The sequence below is a fragment of the Taeniopygia guttata genome, chromosome 11 (assembly GCF_048771995.1).
Source record: "Taeniopygia guttata chromosome 11, bTaeGut7.mat, whole genome shotgun sequence".
In the NCBI taxonomy this organism is placed as follows: domain Eukaryota; kingdom Metazoa; phylum Chordata; class Aves; order Passeriformes; family Estrildidae; genus Taeniopygia; species Taeniopygia guttata.
The window spans coordinates 9,202,375-9,222,213 of record NC_133036.1 but is presented as its reverse complement, the minus strand read 5'-3'; the positions used below and the strand labels follow the sequence as shown (position 1 = coordinate 9,222,213).

The window sequence follows — 19,839 nt, the reverse complement described above, 5'->3', positions numbered from 1 at the left end:
CTCGGCTCGGCTCGGCTCGGCTCGGCTCGGCTCGGCTCGCTCGGCGCGGTGCGGCAGCAGCGGCGGCCGCGGCCCCCCCAGCTCCGCGCCGCTCCGCGCTGCCCCCCTCCCCTTGGCCCCCATGGCCACCAAAATCGACAAGGAGGCGTGCAGGGAGGCGTACAACCTCGTCAGGGACGATGGCACCGAGGTGAACTGGTAGGTCGGCATCCCCCCGCACGGGCGGCGGTGCGCTGGGGGTCCTCGTCCTTCTCTCCCCGCTCCCCAAAGGGTGACTCGGACAGACCTTGCCCCCTTCTCCTCTTCCCCTCTTCCCCTCTTCCCCTCTTCCCCTCTTCCCCTCTTCCCCTCTTCCTAAAGGATGGGTTTTTCACAGCCTATTCTTCCCCATCTCCTCCTTCCCCTTCCTAAAGACTGTTCAACATATTCTTCGCCTTCCCTTCCTCCATTCCAAAGGGTGACTTTTAAATGTGTTTTCCCCCTTTCCTTTCCCCCATCCGGAAAGGTGACTTTTAACTGTATTATTCCCCTTGTCTTTTCCCTCCCCGAAGGGTGACGTTTAAGTACAATGGCTCTACAATCGTCCCTGGCGACCAAGGGGTAGACTACGAAACCTTTAAGAGGAAGTGCACAGGTAAGCTCCGTCTCCGCTGCTTTGGCCCCTTTCCTCCCTTCCTGCTGCCCGGGATGAGGGGGAAAGGACGGGAGGAAATTTGGGGGAGCTGGATTAGCGCTGCTGCTTCCCCATGTCCCCTGTCCTGCGGGATCGCCTTTCCAGCTCCACAGAGTGCAACTCCCCCGGTCCATAGTCCAGCGGCTCCTTTGTCTCACCCTTACACTTCACATCCTTTGGGCTCTTTGCACAATCTTTCAGTGCTTCTCGGTTATAAACCAGATAAAACGAGTAAAACGAGTAAAAATGCAATTTCCCAGCAAAACCGACTCCGCTGCCCTGGCTAGAAAGATGCGATCGTACAGATCGTTGAGAGTGAAATACTCATTAAATCCTTCTGAAAATCGTAGCACTAAAGTGACTGCAGTTGGAAGGCTTGCTGGGATTTTTTTTTTTTTAAAAATCCCCAAAAAACAGCTGAGGGAGGGTGGTCGTTGCCAAGTGGGGCTCGAACAATGCAGCCCCGAGAACAATCGCAGATCTGGCGTTGCACAACCACAACTGTTGCTGCTCCAGGTTTAAACGTGGCAGCGCATTGTTGAGCTGCCGGCTGTGGAACATTCAGGGCAGCAACAAAGCCTGGGGAACGGGAAGATAAATTCAGGAGTGTTTAACTGGGTCTGATCGTGACTTTTGATGAGTTTCACAAAAGCGGGTTTTGATTTTTATCTCAGTTTTAATCAGTTTTCCTCCTGTCTTGGCTGCTAGTTAACAATGGCACCAAGTGAGGTGAGATATAGAGTATTTTTTACTAATACTGGATTGTAACCAAGTCTTACTCGCTGAGCCAGTTACTGTACAATTGAGTGCTGTGATTCACCTGTATTTTCAAAATTCTGTGTCTGAGCTGTGGAGGAATTGTGTTGAGCAGTCTCTGCTCTCTCAGGGTGGGACAGTTGATGGGGACACTGTGGGCTGGGAGCCCCCGGGCTTGGCTGTGCTTTATTGAGAACTCCCAGGAATGTATCTGAGAGCAGGACAGCTCTGATCTGACAGGAGGAAAGCGTATTTTAGTCCTTGGAAAGGAGCTATGAAACGAAGATGTTTAGGCTGCTCTGCTAGGATGTTGGCAGTGGGGTCTCACTGAGATGAATGCAGCCACTCGTTTCCCTGAGAACCTGCAGGGGAAATTCTCAGAACTAGGAAAGGTCCTGTTGTGGTTGGTGTCAGAAGAGCTGCTCACTGCGCTGCAGGAACTCCTTCCCACTCAACTCTTTTTAGTGGGCAACAGAAGGGAGAAGAAATTACCTGGAACTCGGGGAATCCCGGGGCTCAGCACTTTGGAAATCCATGGCAGTGGTTAATTGTTCCTTTGGGAGGTCAATGACTTCAGGGTCTGAGTCCCACGTTCTCCTCTCCTGACCAATGTAACTGAGAATCTCTGGTGTCTCCAGACACCTGAGGCTTGCAGGGGAGCCTTCCTCATTTATTTTCTCTCCTTGCCTTTATACAGTCCCGGTCTTTCTTTTTGTCTGAGCTGATTTTCAATGCTTTTTCTGGATGGGAGCCCCTTGAGAACTTCCTCTCCTCCATTCTGTGGCAAAGGGAATCCTTTTCTGGAGCGGCTGAGCGGGCAGAGGGGCTTTGGCAGAGCACAGGCAGGAGTTGGGCTGGGTAGGATGAGGATGACAAATAGTGGAGGCACACACTGCACTCTGAGTGTGGCCACATCTGTGTTCTTTACAGGGCTTAGAAAAAGGGAGCTCAAACCAAGATAGAAAAAAAAGGAAATTTTCCATCTTTTAGAAATAAGCTCAGTAAGGAAAGAGTTAAATATAGGGCACTTGTGGGGTAGTCTGTGGTGTATTGTTAGCCTTTAATGGGGAGCTAAATCCCATAGAGCTGCTCCATGGCTCCCTTTCCCTGTCCCTTCTTTCCCTTTCCCTTGGCATGCACCTGCTGAGGGCTGTTCCCTGGACCAAGGAGTTGTCCTCAAACCCACCTCTGGAGCACAGCTGCTGGGGGCTTAAAAAAAAGGCAAATTGAGGTGCCTGGTCCTTGGCTGAGTGCTGAAAAGGATCTTCCTCCACCCACGAATTTCAGCGCTGCAGTTGGGGAAGGAAGAGCTGCAAGTTTTGGAGGCTCCATCTGTGCAGCAAACCTTCACCTGGCCCGCTAGACACACTCAGGAATCAAACCTTGTGCCAGCAGTGAAGTTGGAGCTTTCCTTCCCATCTGGGAGAAAGTAGAGTTGGTTGGAATATTTCTACTGAAACAAAGTCAGTAAAAAAGAGTAGCAAGGGATGGGAAAAGCTGTTGAATATTACTTCTTCTTGTGGCTACATCTCTTTCCTCCTGGTCTCTTCCATCTCCTTTCACATTTTATTGGAGGGGAGAAGAGCTGCTATCAATGCAAACAGCTTCAGAAAATGCAATTTAAAAATTTAAAACCTTGGTATCAGAGCAAACTTCTCTGTTTTGAATTCCTGTTGTGTGAGAAACACTGCCCTGAAAGCCACAAAGTGCTGCAGCTGCCTCTGGTAGAAGCTGAGCATCCTTTGGGGGTTGGAGGTGAGAGCAGGAGCTGGGAGTGCAATCTCAGTGTGCAAAGAATCACCATCAGAGCTCACTCTGCTCCACTTTCTGCAGCTGTTTCTGAGCTGCAAACATCGTGTCCCTGCTTTCTTTAAGAACCATTCTTATGAAGAGCACCTTGGTACACATTGCTGCCCTGCTGGGCACTGGGCAGGGTCACTGTGTGCTGGTTCCTGAGGCTCTGGGACCAGGAGTGGCTTTTGTACCAGTTTGGAATCTCTTTGCCTGTGGTGGATGCCCTGCCTTGTGCAGTGACAGAGGTCAGGGGGCTGCAAGGGGCTGTTGCAACAGCTCCTATTTCTGCTTTTCCCCCCCTATTCATAACCCTTTCCACGCCCATCACTGCCTCTGCAAACCTCCTCGGGGAACCAGCATGGCTGGGGACAAAGGGAAAGGAGAGAAACTGAAATTGCTTCTTTTAGAGGAAGTGGCAGCTGAGTGAGGCGGTGTCAGAATCCAGCTCTGCACACCTCCAGCCCCGCTGCTGGGGGAACACCATGGCACATGATACTGATAGATGCTGAGCTGGGGCAGGAAGGCCCGTGCCCTGAGCCAGGAGCTGCTGCTGGCCCTGCTGGGGGTTCTTTCCTCCTCTGCTGTACTCTCAGAGACACATTCCACATCAGACCTGCATCTTACACATCAGTCCCACATCACACCTGCATCTTACACATCAGTCCCACATCATACCTGCACCTTACAGATCCTGGCGTGGGGCCTTTTCTTCCTCACATCTTCACTAAACTTTGTGTAGGAACAGAAAGGTTGAACAAGCAGCATCATTAAATGATCAGATTTTTCCCATCCACATTTGGGGACAGCAGTTGCCACTCCTAGAGGAAGGAAACATAGAAAGAAGAGCTTCTTCAGTGCCCTGTTGTTCAGGGTCCTGGGGTGATGCTGCAAACACAGCCTGACCCTGAACTTCTGCGTGTCAGTTGCTGTCGTGCCGTCCCTGCCAAGCTCTGTTTGTCTCAAACAGCTCCAACACTGCCTGGGAGGCAGCAGACCCTTCTTTAGAGCCAGGCATTCATCTTCTCTGCCCTCCAAAGGGCAGCCCCACGTGTATGGGCACCTCTGCTCCAGCCTATCCTAAAGGAAAGCCAAGGAGGTTGGTTTAAGGCACATCCTTGGGTGACTCGGAGGTGGCTGCTGGGGGCTCTTCCTCTTGCAGTCCTGCCTAGTGGCCAATGTCCTGTCTAATGGCCAACGTCCTGTCTAGTGGCCAATGTCCTGTCTAATGGCCAATGTCCTGTCTAGTGGCCAGTGTCCTGCCTGTGCTGGCCCTGCTCTGACCCACGGAGTCTGGAGACCAAAGCTGAGGACATTCACTGTGTCAGGGTCATTAAACACTCCGTGTAGACACCCCCTGTGTCTTCTGGATGAGGACTGTTTTGGTTGGGCTTAACAGCACAGATTACCTCTGCATTAAACAAGGACTTGATTCAAGGTTTCTGACCCATTTTACTTCCCACTTCCAGCTCTTGCCTCTGCAGACAGCCTGGCTCCAGAGGAAGCATTAATTTGGTGGTCAGTACCACGTGCCATCAGTACACTTTGAGAAAAAACAGCTGAGCTGGTGCATTTGAAGCCAGAAAGAGATAAGAGTTGAAGGTTACTGTATGGAAGGATGTGACAGTTCTTAGGATTTTTTTTTTTATGTTTTTAATTTCAAAGTCTTATAACTGGGCTGGTGATGCTGTTGCTGAGAAGAGTGGGATGAGTTGCAACTGAAATGACATCCTGTGAAACTTTTGTGTTTGTCTGTTGTACCTGGACATTGCCTCAGGGTCCGTATTATGAAGCAGCAGAGCATCACATTGGCTCTGTCTGTGGTTTAATTTAATTTTTTTTAGTGTGTATTCTACCATTTAAAGAAACGGGATGGTCAGAAGGGTGGATTTCCCCCCACCTCCCCCCCATGCCATATGTGAACAGCTGTTTTCAATGCATCTCTGACAAAAGAAATAATGAGCTTTTTATTTGGAAAGCCTCAGAGCAGATAAATAATTGCAATGACAGCATGAAATGGGATAGTTATTCATGTGTCTGAAAAGATCAGCCCAAAACCACACTGGGCATTCAGCAGCAGGAAGAACAGAAAATCTTTGGAAGAACAGAAAATAAATACCCTATAAAATCATTTGGGGTTGACATAAAATACTAGAAATTAGAAATATAACTGGCTCCTAATAAAAATACAAGTTTTTTGGGGTTTAGCTCAATTGTCCCAGAAAGCCTGGGCTGCACATTAAAAACATAGAAGCTGTGAGTTGAGAGATCACCAAGGTTACGTTGGCACCTGAGGTTGTAGGAAAGATTTGTAAAAACACACGAGGACATATAATGAGATAGGTGCTTAGCTGCATTTGGCTGCATCTTAAGTTGCTAAAATGGGCCTTGTAAATCAATCTCCTACTGCTTTTGTTTCTCCTCTTCAGTCTTCATCTCCCATGCTTTCCCTTACTGGCTATTTAAAGGGAGACCTGGGGCCATGGGTGGCTTATGGAATTTGTCACGCTGCCCCTGTGCCCTCCCTGGACGTGCTCTTGGCAGGTCACAGCATCTCCTGGCTGCCAGCTGGAGCCCAGGCTTAGCCTGGCCCTGCTGTGGACAGGCTGTGGGTTTGGGGAATATTCTCACTGATTTCTGTGGCAGTAACTCATCGGGTCAAGGCCTGCAGTGATGGTAACTCTTGGTTTTGTGGTGACTCTTGGTAACTCTTCGGTTTTGTGACGGCAACTGATGGTAACTCTTTGGTTTTGTGACGGCAACTGATGGTAACTCTTCAGTTTTGTGATGGTAACTGATGGTAACTCTTTGGTTTTGTGACGGCAACTGATGGTAACTCTTCGGTTTTGTGATGGTAACTGATGGTAACTCTTTGGTTTTGTGATGGTAACTGATGGTAACTCTTTGGTTTTGTGATGGTTACTGATGGTAACTCTTGGGTTTTGTGATGTTTAATGAAGATGTCGTGGCTGTGGGTCTGCCTTTGCCACCCCGTGGTGGGCACAGGAGCAGGGAAAGAAGAGCTTTCCTTTCCTTTTGTACCTTTTGCCTGCCCTTTGTTTTGGGGCCTGCCTGGCCTTTCTGGCCAACCAACACCGCCATTCTTTCCTTCAGGGAAGAGCTGGGTCCCCTTTTGCTCCCCCTCTGCCCAGGTCAGGAGAGGACCCATGACCACGTCACTGGGCTAGCAGCACCCCGCTGGTGGCTTCACTGGAGCAGAGAAGCCACTGTGGGGTCATTTCCCCGCGCACTTGTGTCCCCGCACTCACATCGGCCACCCGGGTCACCTGGAGGAGGTTTGGTGCCCCAGCAGAGCCCTGTGGTGGCCCTGGGGTCACCCACGTCTGAGATGGTTTAATGATTTCATGAACTCGTTAGGGTGGAGCAAGGCAGCCCTGCAGGAGATCTGTGGGCTTAGTGCAGGGTTTAAGAGGAAAAAACAGTGTAGGGAGAGGTAAGGAATGTTTCTGTCTGCACTTGTAGCCACGTGGCCACTGGGCTGACTGAAGAGGTGGAAAATTGACAAATTAATCTAAAATTAATCCAATTGAAGCAAATGAATTAAATCTTCACGGAACCCGTCATGCGCTGTAGTAATCCATGTTGGACAGGAGACAGAAGCAGGTCAGTCCATCACCTGCCGTGCTGCCTGTGACCTTGATTCAGCAGGCAGGTGGAGCTGGCAGCAGTGTTTTTGTCGTGGCACATCTCTGGCTTGGCCAGTTACAGCCCTCAGCCCCAGAACCGTGAGGGTTTGGCAGTGTGCTCCTTTCCTGCAGCTATTATCTTTTACTGATGATTCACTGCATTTTAATCTAATGGGGATTTTTTCTGTACAGCTGAAACAAAGCACTTGAGTGGATGTAGAAAAAGGAAAGGATACCATGAAGGAAATCTCTGGCATCAGGCTTTGTTGACAGCCAACGGCAGTTTAATCAGAATATTTGGAAAATCCTGCCTAAGTGATAAATAAAGAGTTTGGAGAGAAATACCAAGTGATGCTCGTTAAGGCATTAATTGTGCTGCTCGTTTTTTGTCCAGCCATTGTGAAGGGAGTCCTGGTGTTAATTGAATTAACATTGTTAATTTCTGCTGTTTGGATCCTGTGCAATCTCAAATAAAGCTGCTATTTCCGTTCTCCCCAGACCAGTTATTCCCTTCAGTCTGCCCTGAAATTCACGCCTCAGTAGCTGGGAAGGGGGTGGCACAGCGCTAGGCAGGATTTCCTCTTTCAGGGGAAATCTGTGCTGTCTCTCTCTGATTTGTTCTGCTCCCCTCACTCCCAGCAAATTCCCAAAACCACCGTGAGCACTTTTGTGTGAGAAGGGGCCGGTGGATGTTAATGCCCTGAGATTTCTCGGGGAATTGGCACTGATGGCACTGATGACTTCCAGCGTGGGGAGTTGATGTGGCAGGCTAGAACTGATTAACTGTGAAAGAGGAAATCTGGGAGTAGGGAAGAACTCGCCTTTTGATCCCCTTATCACTCTGAACACGCTTCAGACTAATTGTGAAACTCAGCCACTTCTGCTCAGGGATTTTGACCTGCACTTGGAGAGGCTTATACCCAGGCTGAGCTAGCGCTAAAAAACCTCTCCATCCGTCCCTGGTGCCCTTTTAGGAACTGAGACATGTTAATTGCTCAGGGCTCCAACTGACATTCGCTCTTGGCTTTGTGTGCAGCAGGATTACACCCGGCACAGCGAGTTAAGGCATCCCGTTTGCTGAAGAGCCTGCTGTGCCTCCAGTAGGGATAGAAATTCTGTGGGGAGACAGGAGGAGGCAGGACCCAGCTGGGCTGTGACCCCTGCAAGCCCCCACAAGTGAAGCAGCCCCAGGAAAATCTGCCCAAGAGGTGACTCAGAGCCCCAGTCCAAGCTCAGGTGCTTATTGAACTTACTGGGACTGAACATGGGGCTGTTCATGCTCAGGTGATCTCATGGATAAAAGCTGGAATTGCTGGATTTGGCTCTCGTTAGTGTCATGGAGCTGCTTTCAATCAGGATGGGCAAGCACTGAAAGTTCTGCTGAGAAGCAAATCCTGCTGCTGCCGGTGAGCTGTGGGTTAATGTCAGACTGAAGTTTTCTGACAGACAAATTCACAGAATCCCAGAATGGTTTGTGCTGGTAGGGGCCTTAAAGATTATTTAATTCATCCCCATCATAAGCAGGGACACACTCCACTATCCCAGGTTGCTCCAAGCCCCATCCAACCTGGCCTTGGACACTTCCAGGCATGGGGCATCCCTGGAACTTCCTCTCTGTGCTGCAATGAAAAACCACTGGTTTTCACATTCATGATCTTTTTTTCCATTATCTTTATCACAAAGGGGCACATTCCAGTGCCCACAATCTCTGTGGCAGCCTCTGTTAGAAGGGACAGGGATGGGAACCCACAGGCTGGAGGTGGGGACCGAGGGCTCTGTGGGCAGGGCAGTGACACCACTGCAGTGCAGGAGCTCCCAGCACAACGTGACACTAAAGGGATTTCCAGGACTGTTCCCAGAGGAGCCACAGGACAGTTCTGGGCAGAGCGTGGCCTCCTTTGCTGTCAGAGCTGGGGAGCAAGGCTGGCTCCTGGATCTGTTAATTGTAACATCAGGGGATTTACTGTCTCACTTCACCTTGGGTATTTCCTGGCTGTCGCTTCATTTATGGTTCTAATCAATCTTGGGAAGAGGATTTATTGTCAGAACCAGCAGCCCCCACATGCATTTCTTACACTCACCAGTGGCAGGGCAACTGAGAGAGAAGTTTAAGTTTTGTTTGCCTGCGTTGTCGATACACGACTCTTTCTCTCCTTCCAAAGATCAATCTGGATTTTCCCTGTGAATAAGATCCTTCTTTTTGTTTCTATTTTGAAATCTTCAGAGGAGTTTGTTTTGAGCATTGTACTGGCTCACTCACCCCCCTGCATCCATTTTCCAGTTTGCCCAGTATTACTCAGTCAGTGACAAAAAAAATTTAAAGAGAACAGAGAGAACAAAACAGGGACAGCAGAGGTGGATTTTTTTCAGACTTAAAAAAGTCTTCACTTTTAACAAGGTGAATTTTTCTTTGTGAACACTTTGTCAAATCAAAGTGTTAAAGAAGCTCTGAGATATGTTAACTTGTGGAGAACATCCCAATGTTTTTTAACATTGATTTCTAGCAGCTTATTTTCTGGGGATAAGCAACTTAGAGCCGCTTCTCCCCTGTCTCCAGAGCTCTTGGGGCTGTTCTGGCTGCTCATGGAGCGTGCTGGATATGCTGGCAGGCATTCCTGCACCTGGAGCCTACATTTTCACCTGGCAATTAGTCAACCCAGCAAATCCTTCTAAGGCACGTTGAACTGGTCACAACAAGTGTGCCAGGATTACCAGGAGTCTTCTCAAGCAGCAGTTTGTTCTTCTGGTTTGAGTCACCTCCTTTAAAAGGCCTCCAGTGACCTCTGAGAGATAAAAAAGCCATGATTAGGAATATTCCATGATTGCACAAGTGTCCATCTGCTCTGCTTTCTGCCACTCGTGGTGGGAGGCTGCAGCATCCCTTGGAGCCTGGGGATGCAGGGGGATGGTGCTCCTGATCAGGAAGGCTCCCAGCTGCCTGGCTCCATGAGTCACCAGGAGATGGAGGAAGGAGCTCTCTGAGATAAGAGTCTGCAAGGTTGTCACACATATGGCCAGGCTAAATTAGTCTGGTGTGATGTAGCACAAGCCAGCTGTGAAACAAGGATCAGCACAGCTCTAAAGTCCAGGACTTTTCCCTCCAGGGATTTGGAAGGAATAGAAAAACACACCTGGGCAAGTAATTGCAGATTTTTCTTTTCCTCCTTCTTCTCCCCTCTTTCTTGTAAGCTCATACTGCAAGTGAGCCAGAAATGGATGGAAGGAGGGAGAAAGATCAGACTTGCACAATGGCCAGTTTCTGGTAATGTTATAAAATATGACCCTAATCCTGCTATTCTGTAAGAGACACCAGGATATCACTTTCTTCCCTTCTCCACCAGACCTGCAGATGAATCGTTTGGCTGAATGGTTAGCTCTGTGCTCTTGACCTGCTTGCTGACTGTATTTTAGCCATTTCCACTGTGATGTGGGGTGTCCAGCACAGCCAGTTTCCTCCCAGTAACTCAGAGAGCCCAGAAGAGGCAGAGCCAACAGGGGCAAAGCACACGTTGCAAGCAGAGGGCATATGGACAGAGCCCTGTGCTGCCCCTGATTCCCGAATGCTGGCACTGGATCACGGGATCAGTGCCTTGCCTTGGTGTTTGAGAGCAGTAGGCTCACTCTGGAGAAGGGGAAGGCAGGGATGTTCCTGGTTTGAATCTCTTTGTCCCTTTTTTTGCCCCCGCAGACGATGTGCGATTGTTCGGCTTTGTCCGATTCACCACCGGCGATGCCATGAGCAAGAGAGTCAAGTTTGCCCTCATCACCTGGATTGGAGAGGATGTCAGTGGCCTGCAGAGAGCCAAAACTGGGACTGACAAGACTCTGGTCAAGGAAGTAGTACAGGTAACCTCTTCCTTATGCTCCTAACCAGCAGCTCACATCTCTTTTTTCTGTACCAACACCAGCAGGAGGGAGAGAGGGGGAAGGATTGACTCATCCTCCAACTTAGGAGTTAATCCTTTAAAAAGAAGACAGTTTCCTATTGCCTGTTTTCCTCTTAGGAAGGCTTAACATCTGCCCTTTGAGCACTCAGACATAAAGAAGCACCTTTTGAGCTTAAGGCTGCCTTAGCTATTTCATGAGGAGGGAATTTATGCACTCCCCTCCTCATCACCACTGAGATTTCTCCCATCCCCTTCCTTGATATTTAAATAATTCACTGTTGAATGATCACGAGCAGCGTTAAGTTAAGCAGGTAAAATTAAACAGGAAAACCCACACCCTTGTTTAAACTTCTCCAGAGGCCTTTTGCCTTTGCACAGTGAATTTGTGGGGCTAATCACCCAAAGTCTGAAGTCCCTATGGTACCAATTAACTAACGGCTCTTAATGGCTAACTAGATGTGAACAGGTTTTGTTTGGCCTTGGGCGTAGCAGGGGAAGGAGAAATGTGCTCAGTCCAAGTGAGAACAAACAAGAGCCAGAAGTGAATCTTGGGAGGCTGCACAGAGCCACAGCTGAGACCTGGCTGTGATGGAGAGGATGCTGATGTTTGGAATCTTTAAAGTATTTAAAGCAAAGTTTGCTCTTCCAACGAAGCATAGAACCAGCTCACCAGGGCCTCAGAAATGGTTTTGTTTATGCTCTTGTGGAACAGGCTGATGATTAAATGAATCTCCCTCAATAACTGAGCTCTTGCCAGTGCAAAGAAATCTCCCAGGAGGACACTGTGAAGGGTGAAAATGAAGCCCCTCCTCAACTCTTCAGTAGTTTCTATGATACAGATGATCACATTTAGATAAGAAGAATGAAGAAGATAATACATTCCTGTCTTTCCAGAAGATAAACTCTAGTGTTAAATGTTTGAGAATGACAACTCAAAGGGGCCTGTTCTCCAAAGAAACTTCCAGAATGACACCTGAGAGATAGGAAAGCAAGTTTCTGCTCATGGGAAGCAGCTGGAACTGCATAATTGTAGCTGAAATTATAGAGTACTAATGAATGACTCTTATATGAGTCACTAAGCCCAAGGTTTTCTTAAAAATCTGTTTAGACAATGTATTCCTGTTGAGTTGAATAGCATTCCTGAGCACTGTGCTCAGATCTGTCCCTAAGTCTGTTACATATAATTTGCAATTTCACTTGTTTCATCTTTGATTAGTAGTCTGTACAAGTTAATAATCTGGTGGAACATTGACCATTCTTGGCTGTTACTTAAAAGCTTTCATGTTCTAATTAGTCTGTACTAAAATATAAAAACAATACAACTGGTGCTTGGTACATTTTTACTGAGCAACCTTGTCTATAAACCCCAGCAAAGCATTTCTGAATGTCACTAATGGTGATCTCCTCTCCAGAAAAACTTATCTTGACAAGTATTTTGAATAGTTCTTTATATGCAACTGAATCCCTCTGAGTGCAGTGAGATAAAAGCAGAACTATTTTCTTCTTTTTATGCCTGTGGCCTTGCAGGTAATCTGTCAGAATAAACAAGGACAAGAAAGCCCAACTGAAATTTAATGGAGGGAGTTTATCCCAGAACTATTTCACTCTTACTAATTCCCTTGACCTTCAGGTACATTCTCAGCGTTCAGTTTTTTACAGACATTATTTGAGATGTGAATTATCCATAGGAAAATACACGTTTTTTGGGTTTTTTTTTCTGTGATGATGAACTACAAATCCAAGCCAGTGTTGGATCATCATTTGGAAAAAGCAGTTCCCTAAGGTGGGAGATTTTTGGTCTGCAAACCCTGAAGGGGTGCAGGTGCACTCACTCCATGGAAGGGTGGCATAAGAAGATTTTTGTACAGCTCTGATCTGCACGAGGGACAGCTTGGGATCCCAGAAGAGCAGCTCTTCACTCTGAGAAGCCCTCAGCAAAACCTGAAGGGCTCTCACAATCCTGTACTCTTTGCCAAAGCACCTGTGGGTGTTTATTCAAGACCCAAATGTGAGGGGATTTCTGCTTTATATCCTGCACTGTGTTGATGAGCTGGGGCTGAGCAAACACCAATAAATGTTGCTGTTCTGAGGGTCAAAGTGAAAGCCAGTCAGCTCTGGCACCTCCTGCCAGCACAACCCAGCCCTGGCATAAAGAAGATCCCACCCAGGGATGGTTAAAGGGCTCCCAGAAGAAGGAAAAGACAAGGGACATGATGGGCTGTGAACAAAGGGATGGATGTTACAAAGCAGAGGGAGGAACTGGGCTGCCCTGGCTTTTGTGTTCCTCCCTTGGAAGGAGGAGCAGGTGCTGTGAGATCCCTGGGGAGGTGGCTCTGGGAGCACTGCTGATAAGTGAGTGCAGGAGGTTGCCAGAAAACCTCTCAGGAAGAAAGGACAATTGATTTTTAGCTGTAATAACTGTAAAATGACAGGGATGGATCTCATCTGCTACAAATAGCTGTAGTTCTTCTGATCTGTGCTAGATGAGAGCCAAGTCTTCTGGCCCTACTTGGCCCTGTGCTTATTAGCTCTTTAATGTTGTTGGAAAATGGGTTTTGAGTTTATTGTATTTCTTTTGGATTGTAGAAAAAACCATTTAAGGAACTATCAGGAGCTATTTTTTTTCCCCCACAGCCATTTATTTCTCCATCCTTTCCTCCTTAACTCAGCTGGAAATCTTGGCTCCAGCCTGCAGCAGTTCAGCTGGGAGCAGATTAGAAATAAGGCCAAGATGGGGGACAAGTATTTATCTGTCTCTTCTCAAGGGTCTAGCTAAGTCCTGTGTGTGAGACAGGGGATGGACAACCCCACCTTCTAATCCACTGGGCTCCTCTCCACGCCAAGGACAGGTCTGATGGGGGAAGAGGTGGCACAGAATTTCCCATTGCAGGCAGCTGCTTAAGACGTTTGGGAGAATTTCTGGGGCAGAGTCGAAACCTACCCCTAGAACAATCTAAACTGGGCTCAGAGTTGTCACTTCGTGGAGCAGTGACTTCTGCAAGGCTGACAGAGAGCCCCCCCCAGCACTGGTGTCCCTGCAAGCTGCACTTTGGTCACAGACCCCACAGCAAGGACGAGCCCAGGCACAGGGGCTGTGGCACTGGGAGTGGCACCCGGCGCTGCAGTGGGGTGGTTTTGATGTAAACACCACAGAAATGGAGACAGGACTTGGTTTCCCTCTGAGTGTTCCTTCCTCTCTGTGAACTCTCGCCCCTTCATGACTGCATTTCCTTCCAGGAGATTTTAACTCTTCCTTAGGCACCTTTGGGTTTTTTTTTCCTGACAGGGCTGAATGAATGTCCTGCAGGACTCTCCCAGCAAAGGGACTGCCCAGTCTTTGCCAGTTTGTCAGATTTTCCATGGATTTTGATTATTTTCTGTTTTCATCAGCACTCCTTCCCCCACAAAGTCATGTGCTCTGTTATTTCCCTAATTCATATTCAGGGTAAAACAGCTCTGTTTCTGTGAGCAAATATTCAAGGCATTTTATTCATCATTATTTTTGGTGAGGAATTCATCTGGCTTTTGTGATGTCAACAGCTCTACTGGGCTCCTGTTTTGCAGCTCACACCCAGATCTTTTTTTTTTTGCTCACCTTTTCCTTTTCCTCTGGATTTCTCACTACACTGATGATGGTGTCCCATGAGGGAGCACCCACTGATGTGGGCCCTGTCCCTGATCTTGGGATCAAACTGAATTCTCTCTGTGTGCTTTGGTTTTCTCCTATCAGTACAGAGTCCTGACCAGAAGATGAAATAGCTAAATTAAACCAGAAGGTTTAAATTAAACCAGAAGGTTTAATAGCTTTGTTGGAGGCACTCAGGAAATCAAACTCACAGGGAGCAGCTATGTCACAGTGGCTTTGAGAGTTGCTCATGAGGGTGAGTGAGATCCTGCTGGGAAGGCAGATGAAATTCTCCTTCTGGGCTGTTTTTTTCCTGTTCTGGTTTACTGTAATGACCATACCAAATGGATATGGATATACAAGAACTCCTAGTCTAGAGAAGAGGGTCAGAATCAGCAGCTTCTCATCTCCCCGTGTCTGACACACAGACTTGTGACTCTTCCAGTGGGATGAAGCTCAGCAGGGAGAATTTGCAGAGCAGCTGAAATGCAGCTCCCATTGCTGAGACAAGTGTTTGCCAGAGGTTTGGGCTGGCTTCTCTCGGTGTCTGGAATGGCTCCATGTCAAATTGGCAGGAGCAGATTTGAAGAGAGGGTTTTTGCTGAGCTTGGAGTCTGACAGCTGAGTGCAGGAGCAGGTTTGCTGTGGGCCTGGGACTCAGACCCTGCTGGAAAAGAAACCTGGGAGATGCCATCTCCTCTGCACTGAGGATGAGGTGACCAGTGGGTGGGAGTGGTGACGTTAAGCACAGTAGAACTGAGGATTCTGAACATCAGCAGAGGCTGCTCCAAACCCCAGTAAAAATAAAATAAATAAAAAATTTCAAGAAGCTGCTCAGCTACCTGGCACCATCTGTAGCTGCTGAGAAGTGTCTGTAGACTACACAAGGATTTTACTCCTGGCTTCAGGCTTCCCAAGCTGGGATTTAAAAGGGCCTCTGCAGACCTAGTTTGGTACAATATCTGCACCACACAGATTTCCCTTGGGCAATTTAGGGAAATTTTATGGCCCATATGCTAAACATTCAGGGCTTGGAAAAGGAAGAAAATCTACTCCACCCTTTTTTTTCCCCCCGTTTAAGTTGGCTGGAAGAGAAGGATTGAGCTTTCTGCACAAATTTCATTATTCCCAGGGAGGGATGCAGGTTCCTTCTTTGCTCCTGCGTGGTTGGAGCCCTTTCAGTCTGTGCCTGGTGTGGTTGGCACAGGGGATGGGATTCCAAAATTGTGACCCTCAGGCACAAAGAGGAGCTGGTGCCAGAGAGGTGCATTGGAGAGCCAGGAGTGAACCTCAATATTTCTGTGTGCTGTTCACTGAAAGCAAAGAGACTCTGGTCACTGTTGTGTTGTGAGGGTGATAAAGACAAATGGCATCATTGTTTTTGTTATCTGGAGGCTGCTGGTGACTGGTGTGAAGACAAAGGCTAGAATTCACTGGCAGGGCTTGCTGTGGTTGTAGAAAGCCTGGGGTTGGGGGGAGGAGAAGGGAAAAGGAAGTGGAGGATGTAAGATGAAGACACATGTCAGCAAATCAGGGGCCCAAGCATCAGAGTTATGCACTGTGCCTTAGGATTTGCACCCTGAACAAAAGCTCAGCCCCAGAGAGCTCAGGCAGTAAATTCAGAGTGATGAGGGAGGCTGTGGCTGGGGAAGGTCAAGCAGGATGTTAAAATCAGAAATTCCAGGCACCAAACTCACCAGAAGCATCTTCCCTCCTTAGGGCCAGGCCTGGGGACACACCGTGGTGGGTCAGAGTTGGTGTGAGGAGCCAAGGAGGACCCTGAGGGAATGGAATAAAGCAGAGTTATTAATAGCAGTGACCCAGATTGCACTCTGAGGGTACAAATCTGGCACAAGAGGTGGCCCAGCCAGCTAAGAGGATATCCAGGAGTGGCTGGGAGCAGAACCCATCTGGCCACTGCCAGGGGGATCCTGTTCATTCCTTACAAGGTGTCTTGGTGGTGCTGGTGTGGAATGGTGGCTGATGCCCACAGATCATCACCCAGGAGTCATCTGGAGAAGCGTCTACTTGAGAATTACTGAGTAATTATATATACTTTGTGGCACATGTAATTAATTCTCCTCCGTTTGGGCACGAGTGCACTTGCAATTTCAATTTCAGAATCAGCTGGATCCTGCAAAGTGGGCATTGAAGAAAACCCTGCCCACACTTTTAAAATACACTTTTCATGGAATCCCTCTCAGAAATGCTTTTGTGGACCTGCCTCAGTTCTCACTAAAGCAGGGCAAAGTCTCGCCCTGAAATCAGGTAGTTTTGGATAATCTGCTTCCCAAGGTGAGGAAAATTTGTTAAACCTGGCACCACGGAAAAGGAATTGAAAAGGCTCAGCTCAAAACTCACACAGGAGCATCAAATAGTTGAAAATCCTGGGGTTGGTCTTAGCAAGAGCTGAGCTTTGCAGAGATCACCCTGGAGACCTGGAAGTAGGACACTCGTGAGCATGACTAAATCTGATGGTTTGGGCAGCTTGCCTCTTTATTCCCATCTAGGAAAAAAAAAAAAAAGAAAAAAAAAGGAAAGGATTTGTTTTTCTCTAAAAAGCAATGTCTTTCCCATTTTCCCTGGACTCTGCCAAGCCGTGGAGGAGTGCCTGTGCTGTCCACATGGCCAGAAAACCTGAGAATTGCAGGCAGTGGAGCAGGGCTGTTGTTCCTGAGGACTCTGTGTGCCTGCCCATCCACCTGAGCAGAGCAGACAAGGCTCTGAGGATTTCCTACAGTGTGAAACAGGATCAGCCACAGCTCAGAGGGGGAGGAGGGAGCTGTTTTCCTCTCCTTTCCATTTCTGCCAGTGCATGAAAGAGGTGCTGAGGCTCTTTCAAGCTGCATCCTCCTCCACCCCCTCCTTTACCCGAGTCTGATCCCAAACTGAGACCATTGAGACACTGCCAAATAAAGAGCTCTGCCATGGCTTAGAGTCTGAACCCAATTAGGAGCCCCCTTGCCGTTGTGCCAGGGCTGTGCCAGTGCCAGGGAGACCCACACAAGATGCTTGCTGCTCTCCCAAAGCGTTCCCTCCTCCTCCATCACCTTTTGGGGAGCTCACTCTGTGAATACCCAGGGGTTTGGGCATTGCAGATTTCCTGAGATGTCATGGCAAAGCTGTTGGGATTTTTATTCGTATTTTTGGTGGAGTGCAGTGGATGCTTGTGTTTGTCATGTCTGTGGGGTGGGGGAAGGGAGACTCATGCCGTGCTCTCAGTTGTGGTTAGGAAGGGGAGGAAAATGCTCAGGCAAGCAGCAGAGAGGCTGGTTGCTGAAATGGCTGTGCACACACATGGATGCCATGCCAGCCCTGCTGTCAGGCAGGAAGCACAGCCCCCAGCAAGGGAAAAAATTCCCTGAGCTGCCACTGCTCTGACAAGAGCCCTAAAGGCACCCTGGGGTCCCGTTCTGCTCCCAGAAAGGTTCTGTGTGCTCCCAGCCCAGCTCCCAGGAGCTGCAGAGAGCTCTTGAGCAGGGGGGCACTTAGGACACTTGGGACACAGGGCACAGGAATCAATAATTTTGGGTGTTTCAGTTCACATATGGCTTAGGGAACTTGACCTAACCTGGCCTGTGCATCTCTAGGAAGAGCTGCTGCACCCCTGCATCCTGTGGGTCTGCAGCCAGTGGCTGTGGAAGTAGATATATGACATTTTTCCAGGTGAAGTGTTGTGTTTTGCCTTCACTGTCCCTCTGTCTCATCCACAGCTTTCTGTTTATCATCCCAGCCACAGGAGATCAGGGGATGCAGCTCAGACACCCAGGGAAGCTGGATAAACCATCTTCATTCAGCTAATTAAAAATATCCCCTTTTTTAACAGGCTTTTTCTTTATCTCTTGCAGAACTTTGCCAAAGAATTTGTGATCAGTGACCACAAAGAGCTGGACGAGGATTACATCAAGAACGAGCTGAAGAAAGCAGGGGGGGCTAATTATGATGCACAGACTGAGTAAAGGCAGGAACCTCCTGGCACCATCACCTGGATCCCCGAGGGAGGGCAAAGCACAGCAAACTAACACACCTGACAGATGAGGCAACTGAACTCCCCAGCTTTCTGTGGCTGCACCTAAGAACTCCCTTGTTTGCATACAAAGGACTTTTATTTTCCATTCTCTCTCATGAAACATTCCTTTCTGGGGCTCTGTTTTTCTTTTTTCCCCTTTTTTTTTTACTCCTAACTCTGTCTGTGTTCTCGTACCTGCGGAATTTAGGTTTGGCTCTGCTTTGTTCCTATTCATCCCTGTGTTTGTAGAGGCTTGCCACTGTGTCCTTCTTCATGTCTGTGTGTTTTACTTGGGCTCAGCCTAGTCTCTGAGGGAAGAAAGTTTTGGGGGAGTTCTGAACAACAATTACTTTAATTTTTGAATTTTTTTTCTGACTGATATTCTTGGGAATAACATTATTTGCTGTTCTAGGCTCAAATCAGCTTGAGATGACTTCCCTCAAACTTTGATTAAATCATCTCAGCAGAAATGTCCAGCTGAGATGTTATCCAACAGCTTAAACAACAAAGCCAACAAACAAAAAAAATTCTTTGACTCCTGATAAATGGGAATAAATTTGCCTTAAACATTGTTTGACAGTTGCTATGCTCTGTGCTGCATCTCTGTCCCTCCCTCTTAAAAATAAGATCCACCACAATCCTAAAGTGGGTTTTGTTGCTCTTTGGAGGTGTCACAGCACAGTAAACTGAGGGGCTTAGAAATGTCTGGACGCTTGGTCACTATTTTGTGTACGTTGGTCTCTGGGTTTGTATCTGACTTTGCTAATGCTGGGGCTCAGGAGGTGAAACTGAAATGCATAGATTTCCTTTTTCAATGATGTCTGAAAAACAGCCAGCTGCTGAATCCTTCCCTGCCCCTGTCCCCCCTGGTTATTCTGCAGTTGAACACATCTTCAGTTCCTTGGGGCCTTTGGCAGGGAGCATCCTCCAGCTGGGAGCGAGGGATGGATGGAGCTGCCTCCATCCATTCCAGGGCTGAAATATCCAACAGCAGAGGCCCAGAGAGAACCTGGGCTCAGTTTGGGACCAAACTGTTTGTTTGTGGGGGCTTCTTTGTATGGCTTTTGTTTCTCCATCCAAGGTAACTGTCCCCAGGGTTACATGTTGGGAGGGACTGTGGGGCCTGGGAGTCAGCGCTATAAATCCATTACAGAAATAAATGTTTTTCAAGAACAATTCTCAGCGACTCTGTTGTTCTTTTACCTTCCCTGCAACAAGCCTGTATTTAGGAGGTTTCTTAATCCTTGCTGTGAAGCTTTGAGCTCCTGCAATCTTGGGGCTAATTAGGAGAATTAAAGACTGGCTCAGATGTAAAATGATCCCTGCAGCCCTTGTCTGCTCGTCTCTGCTCTGAGAGGCAGAGGTGACCACAGTGCACCTGACACACTTTTTGTTCAGCAGCTCTGCTTCTCCATTTCCAGTGGCAAAATACCAAGTGGGAATTGTAATTA

At 48.1% G+C, this 19,839-nt stretch overlaps 1 protein-coding gene across 1 annotated transcript; it reads left to right on the top strand.

The window, feature by feature from the left end:
* Positions 1–62: 62 nt before the first annotated feature.
* COTL1 (coactosin like F-actin binding protein 1) lies at positions 63–19,564 on the top strand. The gene is made up of 4 exons (XM_030282217.4): positions 63–198; positions 552–634; positions 10,556–10,713; positions 18,228–19,564. Exons 1-4 carry the CDS (start codon positions 122–124, stop codon positions 18,336–18,338), a joined length of 429 nt encoding a protein of 142 aa, XP_030138077.1. The 5' UTR covers positions 63–121; the 3' UTR covers positions 18,339–19,564.
* Positions 19,565–19,839: the final 275 nt, after the last annotated feature.